Raw genomic sequence first — 21,938 nt, forward strand, 5'->3', positions numbered from 1 at the left:
TCCGCCTGAGCTCCCGTCACCCTGTATGGCGTTGTGAGCGTCTGATCCTCATGGGGTGACAGGGAGACCCATGCAGGGAGTGGGGCGGCAGCCGGGGCTGTGGTCCAGCCTTTCTGAATTAGTAGTGGTGCAGTGTTTGATGGGGCATCCGGTCATCACTCAGGGCAACCATAGTGAGGTTTATACCTCCATGTTGAGGTTTATGCCTTGACTTGTGATTTTCCCGGCTGTGGGAGTGGAAATTGTGAGCGTGAGGAATGCTATCTCTTGAAACCTTCTACTTCCTTCAGAAAGGGTAGATTATCTGTAAGAATTCAATAGTAAATATACAGAATAATTTTTTTTTCCTCTGAATAAGGGAAGGAGGGAGAGAGATCAGAAGTGGACAATCTAGTGCCTTCTCTTTGGAGACCTGGATTTCACTCGGCTGTAGACCTTAATAAAAGGTACTTGCTAGTTTCATTCTTAGCCCAGATAGTGTTTGCCAACGCCAACCCATTTGTTATGGTCAGGAGTCAGTTCTACAAAGGAGAAAATACAGTGTGATGCTTTCAGAACCAAGTCGTGCATATCGGTGGCCACACCTAGCATGGGTGGGTAATGGGTTCTGAAACCTGGTCAGTGTTGGTGTCAGTGTCGTAATTTCAGTTCAGTGGCTGTTCATCGTCTTTAGCCAACTCCCTTGGTGTTGAGGGGCTTTGATGCACTACTTTCTAGGGTGCATGCCAATCCTTTTTAAAAGCCACCCCTTTGGCGGCAAAATCATTACTGTAGAAGAAGGAAATTTTAGGTTGTTTCTAGGTGTGACTATAGGGTCCCACTAACACACTGAGGACCTGTGACCAAGTCATTACTGCAGCTTGGCCTTGAGGTTTAGACTTGGAGACCCAGCGCCCTGTGTCTAGTCCATTACCTTTTAGAGGAAATTGTTATGTGTTTTTAAAGTGGTTATAAGCCAAGGGCACACTCTTGTTATTTATTTTCTTTTTTTTTAATTGTGGTCGAGGGCACATTTTTAAAAGACTCTCAATCATGTCTGGGACTTTAGCTACAGTTACCGGAAGACAAAGTAGGTTCTGGCTCCAGTGAGCTCCCTGATTCCTGAGAAAGTCATAGCCCACTTTGTGCATCAGTTAAAGACGAGGATGGGAGGGGGAGGGGAAGGTGGGGACTCACATAAGGTGTCTATCGCTAAATGGGGAGAGATTCTGGAAGCTAAAGGAGAAATTCGAATTAACTGAGGGATAAGATCAAACATCCCAGAGAGGCAAGAATCACATGTATGTAATACAGGTTTCTTGGAGAGAGCCACTGCTATTGAAAGGAGAGGTATTTGTATCACTCTGAGAGGGTGATTATATTTGAGATTTGAAATATATACTGCTGGATTCCACTTGCAGGTTCTCAGAATTTTTCTTCCTTCTTTTTTTTTTTTTTTTTTTTTTTTTTTACTGTAGTAAATACACATAAAATAAGATTTTATCATTATAGCCATTTCTAAGTGTACAATTCTGTGGTTTAAGTACATTTGCAATGTTCACAGCTATCATCACTTTCAATTTCTTTTTCATTAGCACAAACAGAAATTCTTTTTCCCCTGGTTTTGTAAATAAAGTTTTATTGGTACACAGCCATGCCCATTTATTTATGTGCTGTCTCCGTTGGCTTTGCACTATAGCAGGGGTCCCCAAGCCACGGGCCGCTGACCGTACCATCAGTGATCTGGTAAGAACCGGGCCACACGGCAGGAGGTGAGCGGTGGGCGGGCGGGCGAGCGAAGCTTCATCTGGCTCCGCATTGCTCTCCATCGCTCACATTACCACCTGAACCGTCCCCCCCATCACTCGCATGACTGCCTGAACCAGACCTCCCCACCCCCAGTCCGTGGAAAAATTGTCTTCCATGAAACCCATCCCTGGTGCCAAAAAGGCTGGGGACCACTGCACTATAGTATCAGACTTGAGTAGTTGTAACAGAGACCCTGTGGCCTGCTGGCCTAAGATATTGACTATTCAGCTCTTTATAGAAAAGCAAACAGAAATTCTATACACACTAAACAATATCTTTCCATCCCCACCTCCTCCAGGTCCTGGCAACCCCCCTTGTACTTCTGTCTCTATGAATCTGATTGTTCTAGGTACCTCGTATAAGTGGAATCATACAGTATTTGTCCTTTTGTGTTTGGCTTATTTCACTTAGCAAATGTCCTCAAGGTTCATCCGTGTTGTAGTATGTGCCAGAATTTCCTTCCTTTTTAAGGCTGAATAATATTCCACTGTATGTACAGACCCCATTTCGTTTATCCATTCATCCGTCAGTGGACATTTGGGTGCTTCCACCTTTGTCTGCTGTGAACTTGAGTGTACAGGTGGCTGTTGGAGTCCCAGCTTTCAATTCCATTTTTCCCTTTAATATACTCAACTGGCAAAATTTGAAAAGTAGGGCAAAGATGGCCATAAATTTAGTCCTTGGTGACAATAAGCGGCACCTGGTGACCTGACAGTGCCACAGAAGTTTTTCTCATCCTATAAACCTAATTAAATTAACAGTCCAGTTGGCCAAACTCACATGCACTTAAACCAGACAATTTCTGAAAAAGCTCATTAGCTGCAATCTTGGGAGCTCCACCAGCTGATGGAATGTTTTCCCCTGGGTTTTTCAATAATTAGACAGGAAAGGTCTTTCCAACTTTAGACCTCAAATGGAAGATTTTTGTCTTGTTTGCCAAGGCAACGGTTTTCATGCCATTGGTTAAAATATGCAGAAATCAACCTTTAAAATTTTATGATGCAGTGGCGTAAGATTTCAGTGTCATTAAACCTCAACTCTCAGGAAGGACACAGGTTTTAGGGAAAATTTTCTGTCGTAATGTTACTATTGCTTTCCATCATTTCAGTTTCTTATTTCAGTTCTAAAAAATTTAGACCTTAGAGGAACACATTGAACTCTTCTGTATTTTTAAGTTGTGCAGAATGAGATGAGCATGGTCAATGAAATCCAGGATGTAAGACAGATGACCCTCCTGTGACAGCTGGGGACATTAACTTGCAGAAATTCACACAACTCACACTCCACATGAATCCTCAGAGGGGAAGAGAGTAGGCAGTTGACTTATAACTTAGGTCCCAGATTCTTCTTTGAGGAGCATAACAAACCAAGAAGAATCCAGACCCTCCGTTTCTATTTGTATTAGTCAGTTTCTCCTCCACCCTCTCCAGAAAGCCGACTGTTGTTCTTAATTTGTCTGTATACCAGCAGACGCATGGTTTATAATAAACTTGTTTTTAGCTTACACTAAGGAGGAGCCTTATTATCTTCCAGGGCTTCTCTGTATCTATAGTCATTTTGAAATTACTACCTAATTTGAAAATGGACCGAGACACATTGCCGGGAATGTAGTTGGTTAACAAATATTGATAGACGTCCAGCATTTGTGATTAATTAGCAGAGTATCCGTTTGTCTTTGTGTTCTTTGTTGTGTGTGTGTGTGTGTGTGTATGTGTGTGTCTACATACGTACATATATATTCATGTCCCATTTATGCATTTATATTTATATTATTTTGTATCATGCCTCCTCAGGACTTGGGCTTCCCTTTGTTCCCTCAGGTTCCTAGTCCTGACCCTAATCTAAATTCTCAACCTCTTCACATAACACTCCTGGCATCTCCCATCTCAACTGAACCTGTTTCTCTTAGAGCTGTAGTTTCCCTCACTTCTGTATGGAGGTGGCTTGTTTCTCCATAGCCCAGGGATCACTGGACACACTGGCCCTCCATTGCCTCTTCCATCCTGTGCAAAACCTCTTCTCTTGAGGCCCCTGGCACCTGACTAAATCCCCATTCTGTCTACTCTCCCTGCTGGTTTCATCTACCGACCTCCAGGCCCCTCTGGCCACCACCTTCCAGTCTGTGCACTTGAATGTGCTAGCTGGCCCCTGTGCATCCCCCATCCTTGTCCTCCTGACTGCAGTGATGTTCAGCCCCGCTCCACTTCAGCAGGGGTCCCTTGGATCCTGCCATCACAGGGAAGGATTTAAACTCCGAAGTCCCACTCAGTGCGGGTTCATATCCTTCCAGCTTTCTTTTTCTTTCACTGCACGCAGTCTCCAAACCCATTCTCCAGTCTTTTCTCCATATGCTTATTTATTTAACAAATGTTGATCGAGACACTTTGCTAGCTCCTGGGAATTTAATGATGAGTAAAAATGGATATGCACCCTGTGTTCATAGAATTTGCAGTCCAGTAGAGGAGGGAGGAATTAATCAAACAATTACACAAAGAAACATACAATTGCTCCTGTGCTAAGTGCCACAAGGTACAGACTGTGCTCATGGGGGACTTTCCTATATTATGTGGGCAGGGAAGTGATGGTGGAGTTGCGATCTGAAGGATGGATAGTCTGTGAGGGGGAGTAAGTCTTCCAGGAGGAAGGAAGTGCTTGTGCAAAGGCCCTGTGGTTGGGTGGTTGGGGGGGGTGTGCACATGGTAAATAAGAACTGAAATTTCCATTAATTGGCATCTAGAGAGGGAGAAAGTGTGAGATAAAGCCAGAGAGGAGGAAAAAGGCCAGAGTTTTCAGGGTCTTCTAAGCTGTGTCAGGGATGTTTTTCTTCATACCAAAAGCCATGGAAATCATTTGCAGCAATTGAGGGGGGGCCCTCGCCATTTTATATCACGTGTCCTGAAAATCCAGTCCATTCTACACTGAGTATGGCTTTATAGTATTGCATTTTTGGAAACACCAGATTTGAATGCCCACAAAATCACAGGCATTTTTACTAGGCTTCCTTACATTTGAATAAAGCACAGTTTTACTCTTATCTGGAAGTCCCATGTATTTTATTTTAATGCTATAATTCTAAATACCGACTGCTGAAAGCTCCTTTTTCTCCTTCCTTTCTTTCATCTTGAATACATCTGCACCTCAACTATTGTTTGGAGTCTTGGTTTCCAGTGAATCCACTTACGGCATTTTTGTGTAAGCAGTTAACGTAAGTCAAATGTAATGCACCAGAATGTTAGGTTGGAAACTTAGGGGACATTTGGCTGTTTAAATGGCACTGTCAAAATATTGGTTTTATACTTTACAAATCTTTTGTTATTTAGGATACCAAAAATACCTTTTTTGGTAGCAAGATTATGTCTTCTCCTGTTGAGAACAGCTAATAGTTCAAGGATGAGAAAAACATACTACTATTCTTGCCATATAGTGAAGAAAAAGAAATCCTATCCCTTTTCCCTTGAGAAAAGATTGAGACTCATTGTGAGCTTCTTGGGGTAAAACTGGCAGAAACATAGGTTTTTTAGAGAATCACCGAGGTAGGAGGAGAGCGGGCTGTGTCAGACCACCACTCAGTGCCCTGTAGCGATGGCAGAGTTGAGGCACAGACTCAGGAGACAGCAGCTGGTGGGTCTAGGTTTTTAGTTTTGTGGGATGAAAAGCTACAGGGACAACTAACTGCGCTACTGGAAACGCAGACTCTGAATCCGAGTGTCCATGGAGTCCACGCTTGTGATTTTATGAAAGAAACAAGCCTCTCTGACACAGATCAGTGACACACGCTATTGCCATCATGCTGGATTATAATTATGCAGAAGTGGCATACAGTTGGCATAAAAGAGCTCTGCCTTTTCAAGCCAAACATTTTTCATCTTTCACTGTCTACAGTAACCTGTCAAGGTCCCCATTGGATAAGCATCTGTTCTAATCCCACCATTTCACAGATTGGGAAACTGAGTCCCAGAGACATTATGTGATGTGCTCAAGAGCATGCTGCTTATCGGGGCAGAGTTGAGATTCACACCCAGGCAGGCCTCCCGACTGGAGTCCTGCGTTCTCCCCGCCACGTGCCAGCTACCCCATGCACCTGGTGTCTGCCCTTCCCTGGACCAGCCAGGTGGACCTGGAGCATCAGGAATTCTCCCTTCCTCCTCCTTGGTTTTCCATTCTCCTCCTCCTCTTCCACTGTGGGAGTTTGCAACTGCGGTGGTGTTACTTCTAGGCCCCCTCCTTCCTTGGACTTCGCAGAAGTGTCTATTTATATGTGTAGCATTTATAAAATTCACAAGGACTCCTGAGTAATTTCAACTTCTGGATTCCATGCTAGTTGAGGGCAAAGATCAGGCCTGACTTAGCTATTTCAGTTTTCGATTTCCCTCTCTCTCCCTCTGGACCTCAAGCAGAGGAGTTCAATAAAGGTTGATTGTAGAGTTGTTAAATTTGCCAGACCAAACATTATAATTTGGATGCTGGAATGATGTTATCTCTCATAAACAAACCGTCCCCAGATTGTTTGGCCTTGGGAGTCCTCATGTCTTTTTTTTTTATATAGTGAATTTTATTGTGTATAAATTATACCTCAATAAAAAAAAGTAATGTGCCTTTGGGATCCTATATCGAAAATTGTTCATTTTCTGAGGGGTCGCTGCTGCCAGTAGCTGGCTAGGCCCTGATCAAGCATGCAGAATCATTAACTAGGGTCATTTGTTCTGCGGTGAGCTGAGTAGAATGTGTAAAACCTGCTCAGGGGAGGATTAATTCATCCTCCTCTCTGTATTTTTTAGAGTACTCCTAGCACAATTCTCAAAGTGTGCAGGCCTCATACATGTGTTCTAATGGGCTAATCGTTAAGGCGACATTTGTAAATTAATCTCTGACTTGAGCTAAGTGGTTTTCTCTAATGGGTTTAATTCAGTGACTCCCATTCTCGGCCACACATCAGATTCACTGGAGGAGCTTATTAAAAATAGAGATATGCGGCCTCCCCCTCACCCCAGTTCTCAATGATCTGGTCCCCCGGTGAGGTGAGGGCTTTTAAGGAAAGCTCCTCAGGTGATAGGACTTGAGTGGCAGCAACCTTTGTGACCCTCTGCTCCAAATCCATGTCTGAAGGCCCATGTAGCCTTATGTGTGGGTTTGAAAGCATTTGAGCCTAAACCCGAAAGCTTGAAACCAGGTTCTAGAACAGGCAGTATCTCTGAAGAGCCAGCTTTCCAGATTCATTCACCTCCATATCGCATCAACGGATCTGTCTTTTCCTTGGGGAGCTTCAGTGACCTGAGGGAGGATATTCTGTGCTTCGCCATACTCTTTTGCATTTTTCTGAACTTTCCAAGACATCTGGAAGGTTTTCAGGGTCTACTCGAATTTCCATCGTGAAGATGGCTGTGGCTTTCTCCTCTCTGCTCACCATGTATCATCAGACTTGTATTTTTATATAATTTTCCTGCTTTTAAAAATTTTTATTATTTATTTATTTTTTTGGCCGCCCAGCATGTGGGTCTTAGTTTCCCCGACCAGGAATGGAACCTGTGCCCCCTGCATTGGAAGCATAGAGTCTTCCCACTGGACTGCTAGGGAAATCCCGTATCATCAGACTTCTTGTGTCAGGTGTTGGGGACAGGCATTCTTTTAGTATACTGTATGTGTGTGTGTGTGTCTGTGTACCTAGCATTCTTCTGTACAAACACATGTCATGTTTGATCTTGGGGTTTTGAAAGTAGATGACTTACGGGCACCATTGTTCCAATGACATTTATCAAACTGCTTTTGTTTTTAGGAATCTGGCACTCTGTAAATATCACTCAGGACTCAGTACCACCACACAGCATATGGGTGTTTGCAGTAAACCTAAGAATATGGCAGTTAGCACTACGCAAGGTAGCCAAGGTGATTTGGTGAATCCAGACTATGAAGAGTTAGGAAGGCTGGCCGGGCTCCCGTGACAGGCACAAGGTGTGCTGAGAGGGACTGCTCACCTCATCCCTTGTGTCAGACTGTGTCCACACACTCTCGTTTGCGACAGTGCATTGTAAAGTGCTTGGTCATTGTTAGGGGTGTTCTGTGACTCAGCTGCTAGAGGGCGAGTGTTTCCCAGTCTCTTTTCTTGGTCTCATCTTACCACGTCCCTTGGGCTGCATTGCCCCTGGTCCCTGGGACTGTAGTTGCTCACGGAAGGATTCCCAGTGGCCCTCCCCCTTAATGAAGGGATATTAGAGTAGCCATAACACGTCGGAAGAAGGGACACTTTGAGAAGGAATTGGCTGTTGAGACAAGAACCTCTGTCATTCCCGCCCTTCCCTAGCTCCTCCATTTATGTATGTCCCATCTAGTCCGTATCTTACTATATATTGACTCTACCTGTACCCTACAATTGAGCACTAATTGCATAATAGCATAGGACTCATCTATGTAAGGGTTACTGCAGAAAAAGAGCATATTTTATGACTCCAAGTGGATTTCTTCCTTTTGTTTTTCCTAGGGCCTTGTGCATAGCAAATGTGAAATACTTAGGTGATTATTTGAGGTGCTCTGTAATGTAACCATTACCGCTTAGGCTAAAATCTAATCAGTTTGTATAGTTGAACTGAAGTTTTTCATTTTTAGAGTAGGGTTCTCAGACAGTGGGGTGTTTGCCAGAGAGATAGAGATGAGAGATGCAAGATGAGAGAGAACTAGCCCTTTGCTAGGGCCCTGTAGAAGATTCATCTCTGTTGGATTCCTGTTTTCATGGCCAAATCCAAAGGATTGATTCATTATCTTCAGCACCTGGATCTGAGTTGACAATGTAATCAAGCCTGACATGATAAAGAGGCATTTAGCAAGTTTAAAAATCGCACGTCATGAAGAACCTAGTGGCAAGACGGGAATAAAGACACAGACCTACTAGAGAATGGACTTGAGGATATGGGGAGGGGGTGGGGTGAGATGTGACAGGGTAAGAGAGTGTCATGGACATATATACACTACCAAATGTAAAATAGATAACTAGTGGGAAGCAGCCGCATAGCACAGGGAGATCAGCTCGGTGCTTTGTGACCACCTAGAGGGATGGGATGGGGAGGGTGGGAGGGAGGGAGATGCAAGAGGGAAGAGAAATGGGAACATATTGTATATGTATAACTGATTCACTTTGTTATAAAGCAGAAGCTAACACACCATTGTAAGGCAATTATACTTCAATAAAGATGTTAAAAAAAAAAAATCGCACGCATGGTGGCCTCGATACTGAGAAGCAGATCCTGCCCCCCTCCCATTGATCATTTCGTGTCTGGAGGCAGGTGGGTGGGGGATGAGGATGGGACAGTTTGGACACCCTGTACCTCATTGAGAGTCTTCCAGCTGAACGTGTGGACCCAAGAATACGTCCACTCCTCAGAATCTTCAGCTCCTGGGAACTGTGGAGTCATCTTCCTCCTGGGTTTTTCTTCCTCCCTTATCCTGTCAGAGCGATGCTGATATTTGACTTTGCATCTGAAGAGGAGAGCAAGAGGCCTCCCCGCCACCCGCCCCCCCACCCCCTCCCCCGTCACTGGCTGATTCGCTTAAATAAGCTGCACATTACTCCCCATCACAGAGGCAGCTGGGACACATTAGTGTCAGCTACTTTGTCCCCTCCGATGCTGGGAAATCATCATCACTGCAGGAGAGCTTAGATTTTTGAGCCCGTTTCAGAATGATGCAGATACGGTGTACAAGAACTGTTTCCCTTTCCTTTCCCTTTCTCTCCTCCCCTTTCCCCCATCCTCTCCCCTCATCTTCTGTCTAGCTTTAATGGCCTAGGCCTGCACAGCCCGCTCTGAGAGAAGCTCTGCACTCACGATGCACATACACACACGCAGAGCCAAATTGACAGAGATTAGTCTTGCATCAGCTGTTTATGAATGAAGAAGAGGTCCTTCCCCTCTGATCTGGCCACACCCCTTCTCTTTGCAGCGTTTTGAGAATGAGGTCAGGGCCCGGATCTAACTGCTTATGTCTCAGAAATAGCAGCACAGATCAAAATTAATCTTAAGCTACTTGATTTGCTGCCTCATTCAGATAATAGAGGGAAAAGCAGAGGCCTGTTGATGTTTTTGTTTGTTTTTGTGTATAACTTTGCAAGAAATGAATGAATAAATGAATGAATGAATGAATGAGTGCATGTGTGAGGAGAAGAGACTGAGGTGGGCCTGCCAGGGGGATTAGCCCTGGGCCGAGGGTAATTACTGACAGACTGCAGGAGTTTCCTTGGATTCAGCTGGAGCCCGTTTCAGTTTTTAACACAAAATGGAAGAATAAAATCAGCCCAGGGGGTGTATTGTTTTAACACTTCCTTCCATAAGGGGAATTCATCAGATGCTATGAAACCACATATTCCTCTTATAATATCCACTTGTTTCAACTGTCAGTTGTCTGCTTCGTAGCCCACCATCCACGGAATGGATGTAGCTTCATGGAATTTTGTAATGTTTTAAGTGAATACGTATGCAGAGTTCATTTTCTATCAGCCCATTTGGCTCATGTGCATGTGAACACACACACACACAGACATACACACACACACGACTCCATCATGCCTAATCGTCACATAAATCGGGATTCACCTCTATCCACCAGCCGATGCCACAGGGATGTCAGTTTGAAGATATGCCGAAGAGGCTGACACTTCTCACACCCTTCACCCTGCAGCCCCTTTAGGATATTAGCACGTCTACTAGATATTTATTGCCCCCTGGCATTATGTGTGATGGCGGTGTTTATTTTCTGTTCTCAGGCTTCATTGTTGGCTCTTGGCGTCTTTTCTATTTTTGTACGTCCTTTTAGTTGCACTCCTAGCCTCCTCTGTGAAGGAGTAAAGAAAGAAATTAGAGTGTGGAGTGAGGACAGAAGTGTCAGCGTCGGCCTCATCTGCTGCATATTCGTTTGATGGACTTTACTGTGGCAGGTATCCTTTGAAGGAGATGCCAAAACTGTCTTTTGTATCAGTGGTGATTAATTTTGAGTGAAGAGTGTAAAGAAGAAGAACATTGTCATATACCTGGCCAATCGTCTTACCTAATTTGGCTTCCTGCACCTAAACTGTCTCCACAATACCCGAGAAGTAGTACAACCACATGCACACACACGCATTCATGCAATGAACATAAATATGCATACGTACGCATATATGGACATTTGTGCTTTTTGATTAATATTTCTTGTATAGAAACTGAAAGTAAATTAGTGTTTGTTTAGGGTCGGTGGTAGGAACAGGTATTAGCTGTTAATGGGCAGGAGGGATTTTTCTGGGGTGATGGAAATGTTCTGAAAGTAGATTACACTGCGGGATGCACAACTTGATAAACTTACTCAAAGTCATTGATTGAATTGTACACTTAAAATGGGTGAATTTATGGTATGTAAATTATACCTCAGCAAAGCTGTTAAAAATTGATGTCCCTGTCTCTGAGTTCCTTTGGAGCCTAGGTTACATATAATATGAAAAATGTATCACTGCAGTTTTTTTACCTGCTTTTTTCCCACTGAAGTGTGTTGACTTCAGCTGCAGAGAAGCTGGACCCTGAGCTAACAGGGCCAGATAAAACCCCAGTGCCCAGGGATACAAAAGTCTGCCCTGACCCCTGTTGGCCAGCAGTGAGGTTGCTATCCACTGCGAGGTGAGGAGCCATGAGCAGGGTAGTATGTGGGCGCAGCAAGGGGACGACATTGCCAAGCAGGTCCCTGAAAACACCATGTTCCGAGCTGCAGCTGCATGTGTCCAAAAAATAAATAAGTAAACTTCCCAGCATTCACCTCGTAACTGATGGTGTTTCTCTCTTCTTTTGCAGGTTGTCTTAGTCTTTGCTCTCAGCATTGGTGCACTTGTAATATACTTCATAGATTCGTCAAAGTGAGTATTCAAATATGTTGTCTTGCCCTCTTTTCTAAAACCATCATGAGCCTTTACATTGATCAGTTGATTTACTTTAACACCAACCTTTGCAAGAGCCTCCTGAGTGTGGAAGACTTTTGGAGGAAGGAGGGCTGTCTGTGCGGATTTTCTGAAGGGGAAAGCAAGCTCTCACGAGGAAGACTACTTTGATTATGCTGGCCTAGGAGGGCGGGAGAGGAATCTGAGGTCATCAAACCTTTTCCCTGGGTATTACTGATTTTCAAATAGCTGTTTCCTGGTGCAGTATTTGCACTGAAGATGTCAAGAGGTCAAGAGGGTTCTGATGTGAATTTGCAACCTCTGAGAGAGTCATGGTGTCCAGTCGGTGAGGGTCTGAGCCATTCTTGCCGTGGTGGTAGGATCCTTTTCTTGTGAGGGTTTCCAAAGCTTTACTCTTATTGGAGGTCAGCATAGAAAGCCTGATGCTATCCTTTGTGCCTCCCAACTGAATATTCAGCTGAAGCCTCACTGGCTGGTGCTTCTTGACTTGTGAAGGCAAGGAGATGGGATGGAGGAGTTTGTGATGACTCCCAGAGGTAGAGGCCCATGGCCATCTGAGATTTCCTATAGTGGACACTCGTGCAGACCCCTGGGGTGCCAGCTGAGTGAGCTGGTGCTCTGGGGTGAGTCTGGGTTGGGGTCCGTCTGAGCCATGGACAGAAAAGGCTTTGAAGGAGGCAGAAGGGGGCACTGAGCAGAGCTGCTAGGTGGCAGCCAGTTCTGCCCTGGTTCCTGCACGTGTCACCCCCTCGGTACATCATTTGTTCCAAATGTTCTGTCACAAGCTTGAAGTTGACAGCATTTGGGAAACTGGAGCTGAGCTGGTCTGACTCCTTGCTGTGGGGACATGCACCTGACACCTGGATGGTGGCCTTGAGCTCTTTGCCTACATCATCCACTGTAAGAGTGTTTTTGATTCCCTGAACTCTCACCCTGGTACACCTGGATGCTGGAGTTTGATCTGAGGAAACCTGCTTGGTATCCCTGTTGGCTCAGAGCCTGGTGTGTCTGAATTTTGAGCTTAGTGTTCTTTTTCTGTGGCTCTTTTTCTGTAGTAATTTCATGCATGCCTAAACTCTGAATTTCTCAGAGTTACTGGTCACCAGCCAAAGGATTTTGTGCATTTGGGTGTTGAGCCAAAATCATGCCAAGGAAAATAAAGACAACATCATCGCCTGTCTTTGGGAACCAGCCACATCTAGAATATCAGCGGTCCTTCAGCCCATCCCCATGCACGAGGCTGGGCTGCCCTTGCCCATCTCAGGTGGAGGGGCCTTTAAAAGTCCTCCAGGAGTTGAGATTCCACGCCCTCTTCCATCAGCTCTTCCTGGCCGAGAAAGAGAAGAGTTTTTTTAAGTTTGGAAAACTCCAATTGGTATGTCATTGAAGGTAAGCGACATTTAGATATCTCCTCTTAATAATTCTCGATCATATTTGAATTGAACCGAAGATCTTTTAAAGCTCCTGGTCTTACTTCTGCGTTTTCTCCCCAGGGGTGAGGAGTATTCTCACAAGTTATGGGGTGCGTACCCTGCCAACTTCTGTGCCGGGGCTCAGAAAGTAGTTTCCGGCATGTAGTCTGTGAGCCCCAGCAGGCAGACCCTCACGTGGAGGTGAGTGTGGTGATCGGCCAGAAGGACAGATGCCTTGGCGCCTTCTTTCCTTGTCTCTTCCTTTTTGCTCCTCTGTATTTCTCAGAAATAAAATGCTCTTGTAAGATGGATTTGAACTGTGTCCTTTTTTTTACAGTCTCTACTATGGGGCGGTCTTTTGCTCCGTAGTTCTCGGTGTTCTCAACTCCACATGAAAGGAGGGAAAGGAATAGAATCTCCCAAGGCAAGACCCTCTTCCCTGGATGCCCTGCACCACTTCAGTGTCCTTTGGATTTAGTTATGATTCTGCTGAGCCTGGGAAAGCCAGTACTGGGAACCCTCTCTGGTTCTGGTTTCTTTTATGGACTTGCAAAGAGTCTATTCTAAGGATGGACCTTCGGTCCTGTGCTCAGCTTTTCCCCAGCAAAAATGCCAAGAATCTTAGAACCAAGACTGTCCTCACTCTCCCTGGGGACTATTTGAGCCTCATCCTAACCTCAGTCTTTCTTCTCTGTCACTAAACTGAGTGGTTTGGCATAGTGAGCCTTTTTGTTTATAAGAAGATCATATGTTTATTTGTGTAGCCCTTTCTACTTTTCATTGGAATTACTACGTTGGTTTCTGAGGTCAAACCCCAGGAGTTTGTCCTATGGGGGAACTCATCAGCATAGTCAATACCAAGGGTCTACTATCTTCCTGGGGAAAGCCAGTAAGGATGCTTACTGTGTAAGTAAGGGGATGAATTAAAGTAGACTCTAAAAGTTACCTCCACGATAAGCCATAGATTCATTCCCAGGAATGAAAAAAGAGCCCATTAGATAAATTATAATCAAGCCTAGTAAACAAGATAAGAAGTTCTATCCACATATAAGATGCAAATGAAAAGCGGGTAAGAAAGCAGAATGTAAATTCTTAAAATTCATCCCTCCCTTTCATTCAAAACTGTCACCGGTTTTACACACTCGTGGTTTGGCTGGCCATCTGGGCATCTTGGAAAGAGAGCTTCAGACGTCTCTTGGAAGTTATGCTAAATCATCACCCTGGAAAAAAGTACCTAGTATTCTTCAGATGAATTTTAGCTAGTATTTATACTCTTCAAATAAATAAATCAAAAGACAGTGCATAGGCTTTCCCTTGTGTGAACCTAATTGGGCAGACATGGTCCATGAAATGGCTTGTCTCGGTGAGTTTTAACCAACATGGTGGGGAATGCCCCAGCAGCACAAGTTCAAGATGTGAGGCTCTCTGACCTAGCCCTTTAAATAGTGCAAGGAACGCACATTCATATAGAAAACAGGCTCTGTTGGTCGGCTCTGCTAACTCACTGTCAGGGCAGGCCAATGCAGGTTGTATGAGTAGACAGGCAGTTCAGATAAATGTCCAAATTGGTGGGTTTATGATCTTCTTAACCTTTCAAAGCTTATTTCACCATCAAGAGGCAGCAGGTAAGTCATTTCCAAAGACTTCTTCTCCCAGACTTCTTTCCTTTTCCATTGTTAAGTCAAGATGGATCCCTGAGTAGGTCTTTTACCTTCAAGGGTTTGGGAAGCCCTTCTTTGGGTCTAATTTTCTTAGAGTGGTCGCCACAGAAGAATCACTTGTGCAGCCTCAAGTGATTACTATCTGGCCGCGACAGATTGTGCTCAGAGCTCCTAGATTGGAAAGCCAAAGAGAATTCCATGAAACTATGTTAACATTATGCTTCAACATCGCAGCAGTAGACTTTCTAGAAACACCCAAGCAGAGGGAGATGTTCCACCCAGTCTTTGGATGGACAGAGATGTCAATTCCTTAACAGACACAGAGAAGCATTAAGCCCACCACACACAGTAGTTCCATCCCCCCAAAGACATTAAATGGCCACATGAGGCAGATACTCTCCCAAAAAACTCCAGTTCTTTTTCCTTCTTTTTTTCCTTCCAGTTTTATTGAGATACGATTGACATACAGCACTGTATAAGTTAAGGTGTACAGCATAGTGATTTGACTTACGTACATCATGAAAGGATGACCCCAATAAGTTTAGTGAGCGCCCAGCATCTCATATAGATACAAAATTAAACAAAAAGAAAAAACATTTTTTTTTTCCTTGTGATGAGCACTCCAGGATTTACCCTCTTAACTTTCATTCTTTTTTAAAGGTGCCCAATTTAAGGCACTCCAACTTCTAATTTTGACGTCTCTTGATACCTACACACCACCCCCCCTTTACTCCCACATACTCTGATCTTCTGTGAAGCAAAGCTTTTTTAAAAATTGTACAACGAAGTCAGAAGTGCCCCGAGACGCCCCGTGGGTGATAATGTCACCGTTGCTGGTCCCATCCCAGTCTATTTCCTCCCTTTGACATAGGATCAGTAATTCTTCTCTAATAGATAAAGCAAAAAAAGAAAAAAGACCCAAAGATGTCAGTGTGAGGGCAGGATTCATGGACTGCATAATGCATCAGTTCCTGCTGCTTCTAGAATTTCAAGGGAAGAACTTTGGAAGAGGGAGAGGCTCAGGGCCCTGGGTATTTGCATTTTTTCCAGGGGTATTCTTGGAAAGGATGACTCACCTGTGTGAAGATATTTATCCCTTTGATTCATGTTTAAACTCCACCACTTCTTATGCTGCAGTTCAGTGGATTATGAATATTTAACGTTGCACACACGGGAAATGAAGGTCAAGTCCTGCTCACTGGTGACTTCAGTGCTGGCTTGTGTCTCTAAAAGGCATGCTACCTGCTGTGAGCAGAGTAAAGCTGAAAGGTTATACATTGTTAAATTTTTCCTTAATGACTTTATCTGCTCCAAAATGGCTGGTACACAGTGGGGGCACCTGCTGACTTCACCGGTCTTTGCTCTCGGCTTCTGGTATCAGCAGTGCTGTTTTGGGGGGTATGCACATTAGGAAGGGGAAGGGAAAAGCAGCACAAATTTTGGAGAGCATCCAAAATTTGGACCAGATTCCAGGCTAACAGTGGTGTTGCGATGTGAAAGGGGCCTTCCCCCAGTCCTTAGAATTTTACATTTGTACTCAGTGATTCATTCATTTTATATCCATCCATTCATCCATTCATTCGAGACAGCTTCAGTGTGATCATGCTGAATATTTTCCACACGGTCAAATTGCTTGAGGTTGGCTATGGTTAAAGAAAACTATCTTTAAGATTGCAGTAGAAATTGACCAGATTGTTTTCATAGTCTCTAAAAATAACATGGGCATCATTGATGTAATGGGATACCAAGAGCTTTAACAGAACTGGCTAGTTACCCCACCATTTTACCTGCCCAGATCTTCACACAGCCAGGCTCTAATTCCTTTGCCTAGAAATTCTCCTTAAAAGGGAAGAGAGGGCCGGGCGGTGGAGGGAAGAACATTCACTGATCCTGTGCTGTGTCAAGGTATAGCGCTAAGCACTTTAAAATGAATTATATGTGCAGTCTCATTAAATTCTCCTAGCAACTTGATAGGGTGGGTACTATGACCTTTCCCACTTTACACATGAAACTGCAACATTTGCCCAAAACCACGCAGCTAGTAAGTCGTGGAGCCAGTATTTGAATCCATGTGTCTGAAGGCACCTCTCTTCCAAGTCAGGAAGTAAAATTCCAGATATGGAAGTGACTACGTGGGTTCAGTGAGATGTTTCAAGGGAGGTCACGTAGCCTCATCCTGCCAATTCATCTGTCTTGTTTTCTCATTTTTTCTTCATCTCCCCATTTCGCACCTTTGGGGCCAAGTCTGCAAGGCAGCTGTGCTCACGAGGGTTCTGTGAGCCTTCTCACTGGGACGTGGGGCGTGTGGGCCATGTGCTGTCTCGTGTCTGTTTGGGCCTTGATTCATTTCTTCCTAAACTGTGGCTCAAAAAATATTCTTTTCCCTTTCATCTCAGTGGAGTGGCAGCATTTTGTGTTGGACTAAGGTCAAGTTAGCAAAGAACAGGGAAAGTTGATCATGTCTTAAGGACTCCTCCGACTTAAGGGATTCTTTCCCGGTGGAAAGTCCCTTTGCCCTCCCCATCCTTACCTAGGTCTCTGAGCCAGTTATTTGGCAGACTAAAGTAGATAACCAGAGAGGCTCTGCTTCTCCATTAGTTTCTTTTATCTCTTTAGAGAGTTGCAGGGTATAGTTAATTTGTTATAGTTTTGCATTGTGTGCTTACAGAGTTAGTGCATTGTGTGCATGTCAAACCCGTGGACTTTAGGAAAATTTGATCCCAAGGAGGTTTCTTTGGAGGTCTTTGAAACCATGTAAGATATCCAGCCTCCACCTCCAGTCTTGTTATTACCCACAGTGCACATAGGTGTTGACCTCATAGTGGGCACCTGGCAGAGCTGTGAGGGCAGTGTAGGTTACTTCCACGATAGTGCATTGTAACCTGTAAAGCACTGTGAATGCTACTTTCACTGTCACCATTGGCACACACCCTGCCCCATAGCAGGAACAGCTGGGCAGCCCGTGGCATCGAGAAGGAAGCTCACCATTTTATTCTGGACCCAGTTCCTTTATGGAACCTGATCTTTCTGGTAGTGTTCTGAGAAATCTGCTCCAGCTCTCCGCCTTTAGGCCCTTTTCGAGAAGTCGTGGCATGCATTTAACCTTTGTTGAGGAAGTCAACACAAATCGCTGTGTGTGTAAAGCATCTCCCTATTCTTTCTTTTTCCTTTCTAAATACTCCCTCCAATTTTCTCCATCCCTCACTGACATTTTTACTGCCAGGCTTTGGTTTGGAAAATTATGGGTAGGGAAAGTTCAAGGGCGGGGTGTTCAGAACAGCACTGCACATCTGTGAAGGGAGCACGACAGGAGAGCTAGCAGCTGTTGAAAGAATGGCATGTCAGATGGTGGAGGAGGCGAGCCCACTGCAGGCTGGGGGAAGAGGAGATGCCTTTGGGGCAAAGAGCCTGTAAATAACTCCCAATGGGAAGTCCTGTCCCCTTTCAGAATTTAACCTTGAATGGCAACCCTTGATTCTCAGGCATGGGAGCAACCCGAACTCAACCATCCTACCTCATCTGGTTTTGCAAATGGCCCTTCTTTCATCAGTGGGCTGTAAACCTGGTAGAGAAGACGGGTGTGCCAAGGGGGTAAGCACTCTTGTTCCTTCTGTCTTCCACGCTGTGCAGTGGTCTCGGCTTCCGTGCTCACTTCTCACTTTGAGGGAGACACAGAGGCACCGCATGCGACCACACTTAGAAGCATCAAGGGAACTGCTCATCTTTGGCGTTTCCTGAGGCAAAAATCAAGGGCTGTTAGGAGCGGGAAGGAAGATGGAGCTAGACCTTCCAGGCTTAGTGCAAAAGACAACGTTAGAATAAAACGCTCGAACTTGAAGAGGCTTCAGAGTCCAGCCGGTAACACTGTTCCCTGCGCCTCAGCGTCCTCTCCTGCCGAGTGAGGGCTGAGTGACCTTCTCAAGGTCACTCAACCAGCCAGGGGCTGAGCTAGAGCCAGAAGTCAGAGCTCTTCCTGCCCAGTCCAGTCCCTTCTCTACTTGATCTTTTGGTTTCTTTCTACTAAATAAAAAATGAATAAAGATGTGATAGTGAATATTATCCATTGACTAGCAATGCCAATAATGACCTTTTACGCAATTCTGGAGTTTTAGGCTGTTATCTTGGGGGAAACTTTAGGGACGTGGAAAAGAACAAAGATAATCCCAGGTGGAAAAGACCAAACCCAGCCAGGTGGGTGCTTGGGAGATTAGTTTATTTCCTCCCCATTGGCAAGAGGCTTTGAATTTCTTGATTTTATGGTCCTGCTTTTCTTTCTTTCTTTCTTTCCTTTTTTTTTTTTTTTTTTTTCCTGTACTATTTCAGAGGGGAAGTAAGAATTCAGCTCTGTTGTGGAAGGTTGACCAGGCTGAATGCATTGGTCTGGGCTGTTTGGAATTTGTTACACATAACTTTTGAGGACATTTTGCCCCACTGCTCATTTGTTTCTCCTATGAAAACACTATCTGATAACTATTTCTATAAATCCATATCTACTCTACCCTCCAAAATTAGAATGAATTATTTCTTCTCTTTTCACCACTCTCTAGAATTTAAAAAGAAACCCTTGGATTATCTGACACTCTCTCAGCCCTCTGCCTTTTTTTTTTTTTCTTTAAAAAGAATGATTGTTTCAGGGCAGATGAAGAAGATGCATTCCCTTTAAGACCCAGTTAGCTATTTGTGTCTTCTGCAATTAACATGTGTTTATACCACCAGAGGGCTGGATCTTCTCCCCATTGCGCAGCTCTGGTCCTTTACCTAAAGCCACAGCCAGACATGCATTCAGAAACTGCCAAGAGATCAGTACGGAAGCCAGCTGGAGGGAAAGGTTAGAGCTCAGAATGGTTTAATCCAAACTCAGGGACAGAACTCATGCTTAACACAGCCATGGTCATGCTGGGGTGTGGTGCTGACTGGTACAGCTTCATAACGGGGTTTGTGGGCTGCACACAGACGTGACCTCTGCCTTTGCTTTTATTCCTCTTGTCCTTCTTCCTGACAGCCTGACAAATTAAAGCTTTGGGGAGACCCTGGTCAGTGATGAGTTATTTGTGTTGTAAAAATAGAATCCATTGCAGTAAGGATGCCCTTGGGACTTTTTGGATGTACATGTCACTGCTCCCAGCATTTGGGAGAAGGGCATGTGTATGTTTGTGTGTGTGTGCATGCATGCGTGTACGTAGGGGACAGTCCTGTCCCACCTGTAAATGGATGGGAAAGCGTAGCATGGGAGGATTGGCCACCAGTATCATCATAATAACAGAGATGGGGCTGAGAGCCATGTACCTTAAAGGTATCAGTAAAGTAATAGATGTATGTTAAGTACAGACTCTGTGTGAGACATTTTTCTAGGTATTAGGGTATTTCAAATACTATGTATAAGGCTAGATTTTTTTCCATCAAGATGTTTAAATTATATATATTTTCACAAGGTTCAGGAAGTCCAGCCATAAATATAGGAAAAATGAGGTAACAAAACAAGATAACAAGTGAGGTATCACTAGGCTATATATCATCAATTTCTAATATGAGCTTTGCTAACAAAAAGTGCTGGAGGTTCAGAAGCTGAAAAGATCGCTGGATCTTATAGAGTGTTTTGGCCCTGGGGAGATTTTGAGTTGAGGAGACAGAAAACTCAGTCTCCCCCCGCAACCTTTAGGAATCCATAAGAGGGGCTCTCATTATGGCACACACTTTGGCCTCTTGGATTTTGTTTTCAGTCTGTGCTGAGTCCAGAGAAGCCCTGCCTTGAAGTTGGCCACCGAGATTAAGGACTGAGAATGCTTTCAGAATGGCATAACAGAATCAGAAAAGCAAACTGTCTTTAGTGGTGGTAATACCTATTCTCCAATTGCACATGATGAAAACCTTTGGACACTTTCCAGAAGTGGCTGGCTGAAAGGCAGCTGCTCCGTCTTTTTGAAACTGAGGTCAGGGTGTAATGTGCCTTACAGGGGCCTCATTTATGAATTTGCCACGTGCAGAGCATCCAGGGGCGTGGGGGGATGACAGTCCTGGCTAAAAGTGAGGTCATGCTATGGGCAAACCCGCCACGGCTCAACCCGAGATGCTGGCCTGGAGACCAGCATTTGCCTGGAGGGCTGCACGGTGATTTTCGTGGGCTCTAGGTACTTTTGCCTTCTTGGGTCTCATTCTCCAAAAAGAATATTAAAAGTTATGTTTTACTGCTGTGTTCCTATAAAGGTGAGTGTAATCCAGGCTAGAGTCATTATGACCTATTCATTGTTATATTTATTGTTTTCTTCTGGTTTTAAAGAAATTGGAATTCAGCCATTTTTGTGGTTGGCTGGAAGTGTGGTGGGCCCTCGGCCCTGGGTCTGCAGTGCCTGATGGAGAAGTTGGCTCTTTTTCCTCCCTTCCTGTCAGCCCCAGCCGTCTGGAAATTTTCACAGATAAGAAAACATGCCCAGAGACAGACGCCTCTTACCACACCCCTCCCAGTGTCATCTAATTGTTTCAGATGAGAAAACAAAACTAAACATTCCATTTCAAACCACGTCTTATGACTTGGCTTTGGGAAATACTAACATCAGCAGCCCATCATTTAATCAAAAATGGCACCCGTGGATATGTCAATTTTTAAAAGAAAACCTAATAATCTTGCTTTCCTGTTGCATTTTGGAGACACATGTGCTTTGTCCATTCTTATATCTGAAAATGAGTCTTGCCAGTGTAAGAGGTCTGTTCACTGAAAGTACCACGGTAAAAAAGACCATTTCCTGCACTGAGGTTTGCAAGCTCAAGTAGAAAGGGGTGGGCAGATGTTAGAAATGAGACAAGCAGGTATGTGAGGTCCAGGAGGAGCTGAGAGCCCGAGCCTTCCCTGAAATGACTTCCCAGCTCCGGCTGACTGTCCCCAAGCAAAAATGCAGACTCGTACAGGCAGATCTTACCCCGTTTCAGAGAGAAGAGAAGAAATTGGGCTTTCACGTTGAATCTTCAGTTTTAAAATATTGCCCGTGACTCCACCACTTTTCAAAGTACTCTATGGGCCAAACAAAACACCTCCGTAGGCCGTTTTCAATCTCTATTCTAAACTGTCTCTCTTTCTGGTCTTGAATTAGCTCTGCTCCCTGAGTGCCAGAAAATATTCTTAACTCTTGAACCTCTGTCTCCCAAAAAGGGGCCCTTCTCTCTCCATGGTGAGGA

The 21,938-nt window shown here is 44.5% G+C and overlaps 1 protein-coding gene across 15 annotated transcripts in view; it reads left to right on the plus strand.

Annotated features, from left to right (window-relative positions):
* KCNMA1 (potassium calcium-activated channel subfamily M alpha 1) overlaps nucleotides 1-21,938 on the plus strand; it is a 751,400-nt gene that overhangs the window by 365,925 nt on the left and 363,537 nt on the right. For 13 of the 15 annotated variants that reach the window (XR_014253611.1, XM_082425674.1, XM_082425676.1 and 10 more), the window contains exon 3: nucleotides 11,592-11,653. Coding sequence is in view for 12 of the 15 variants with exons in the window: in XM_082425674.1 (XP_082281800.1) it covers nucleotides 11,592-11,653 (62 nt within the window). In the remaining 3 variants the exon portion in view is untranslated. Of the gene's footprint in view, nucleotides 1-11,591; nucleotides 11,654-12,750; nucleotides 13,085-13,188; nucleotides 13,419-21,938 lie in introns of those variants that run through there. The other 2 variants (XR_014253609.1, XR_014253610.1) reach the window with 2 other exon arrangements.

This window comes from Balaenoptera physalus (assembly GCF_965194825.1).
Source record: "Balaenoptera physalus genome assembly, chromosome: 14".
Taxonomy (NCBI): Eukaryota; Metazoa; Chordata; class Mammalia; order Artiodactyla; family Balaenopteridae; genus Balaenoptera; species Balaenoptera physalus.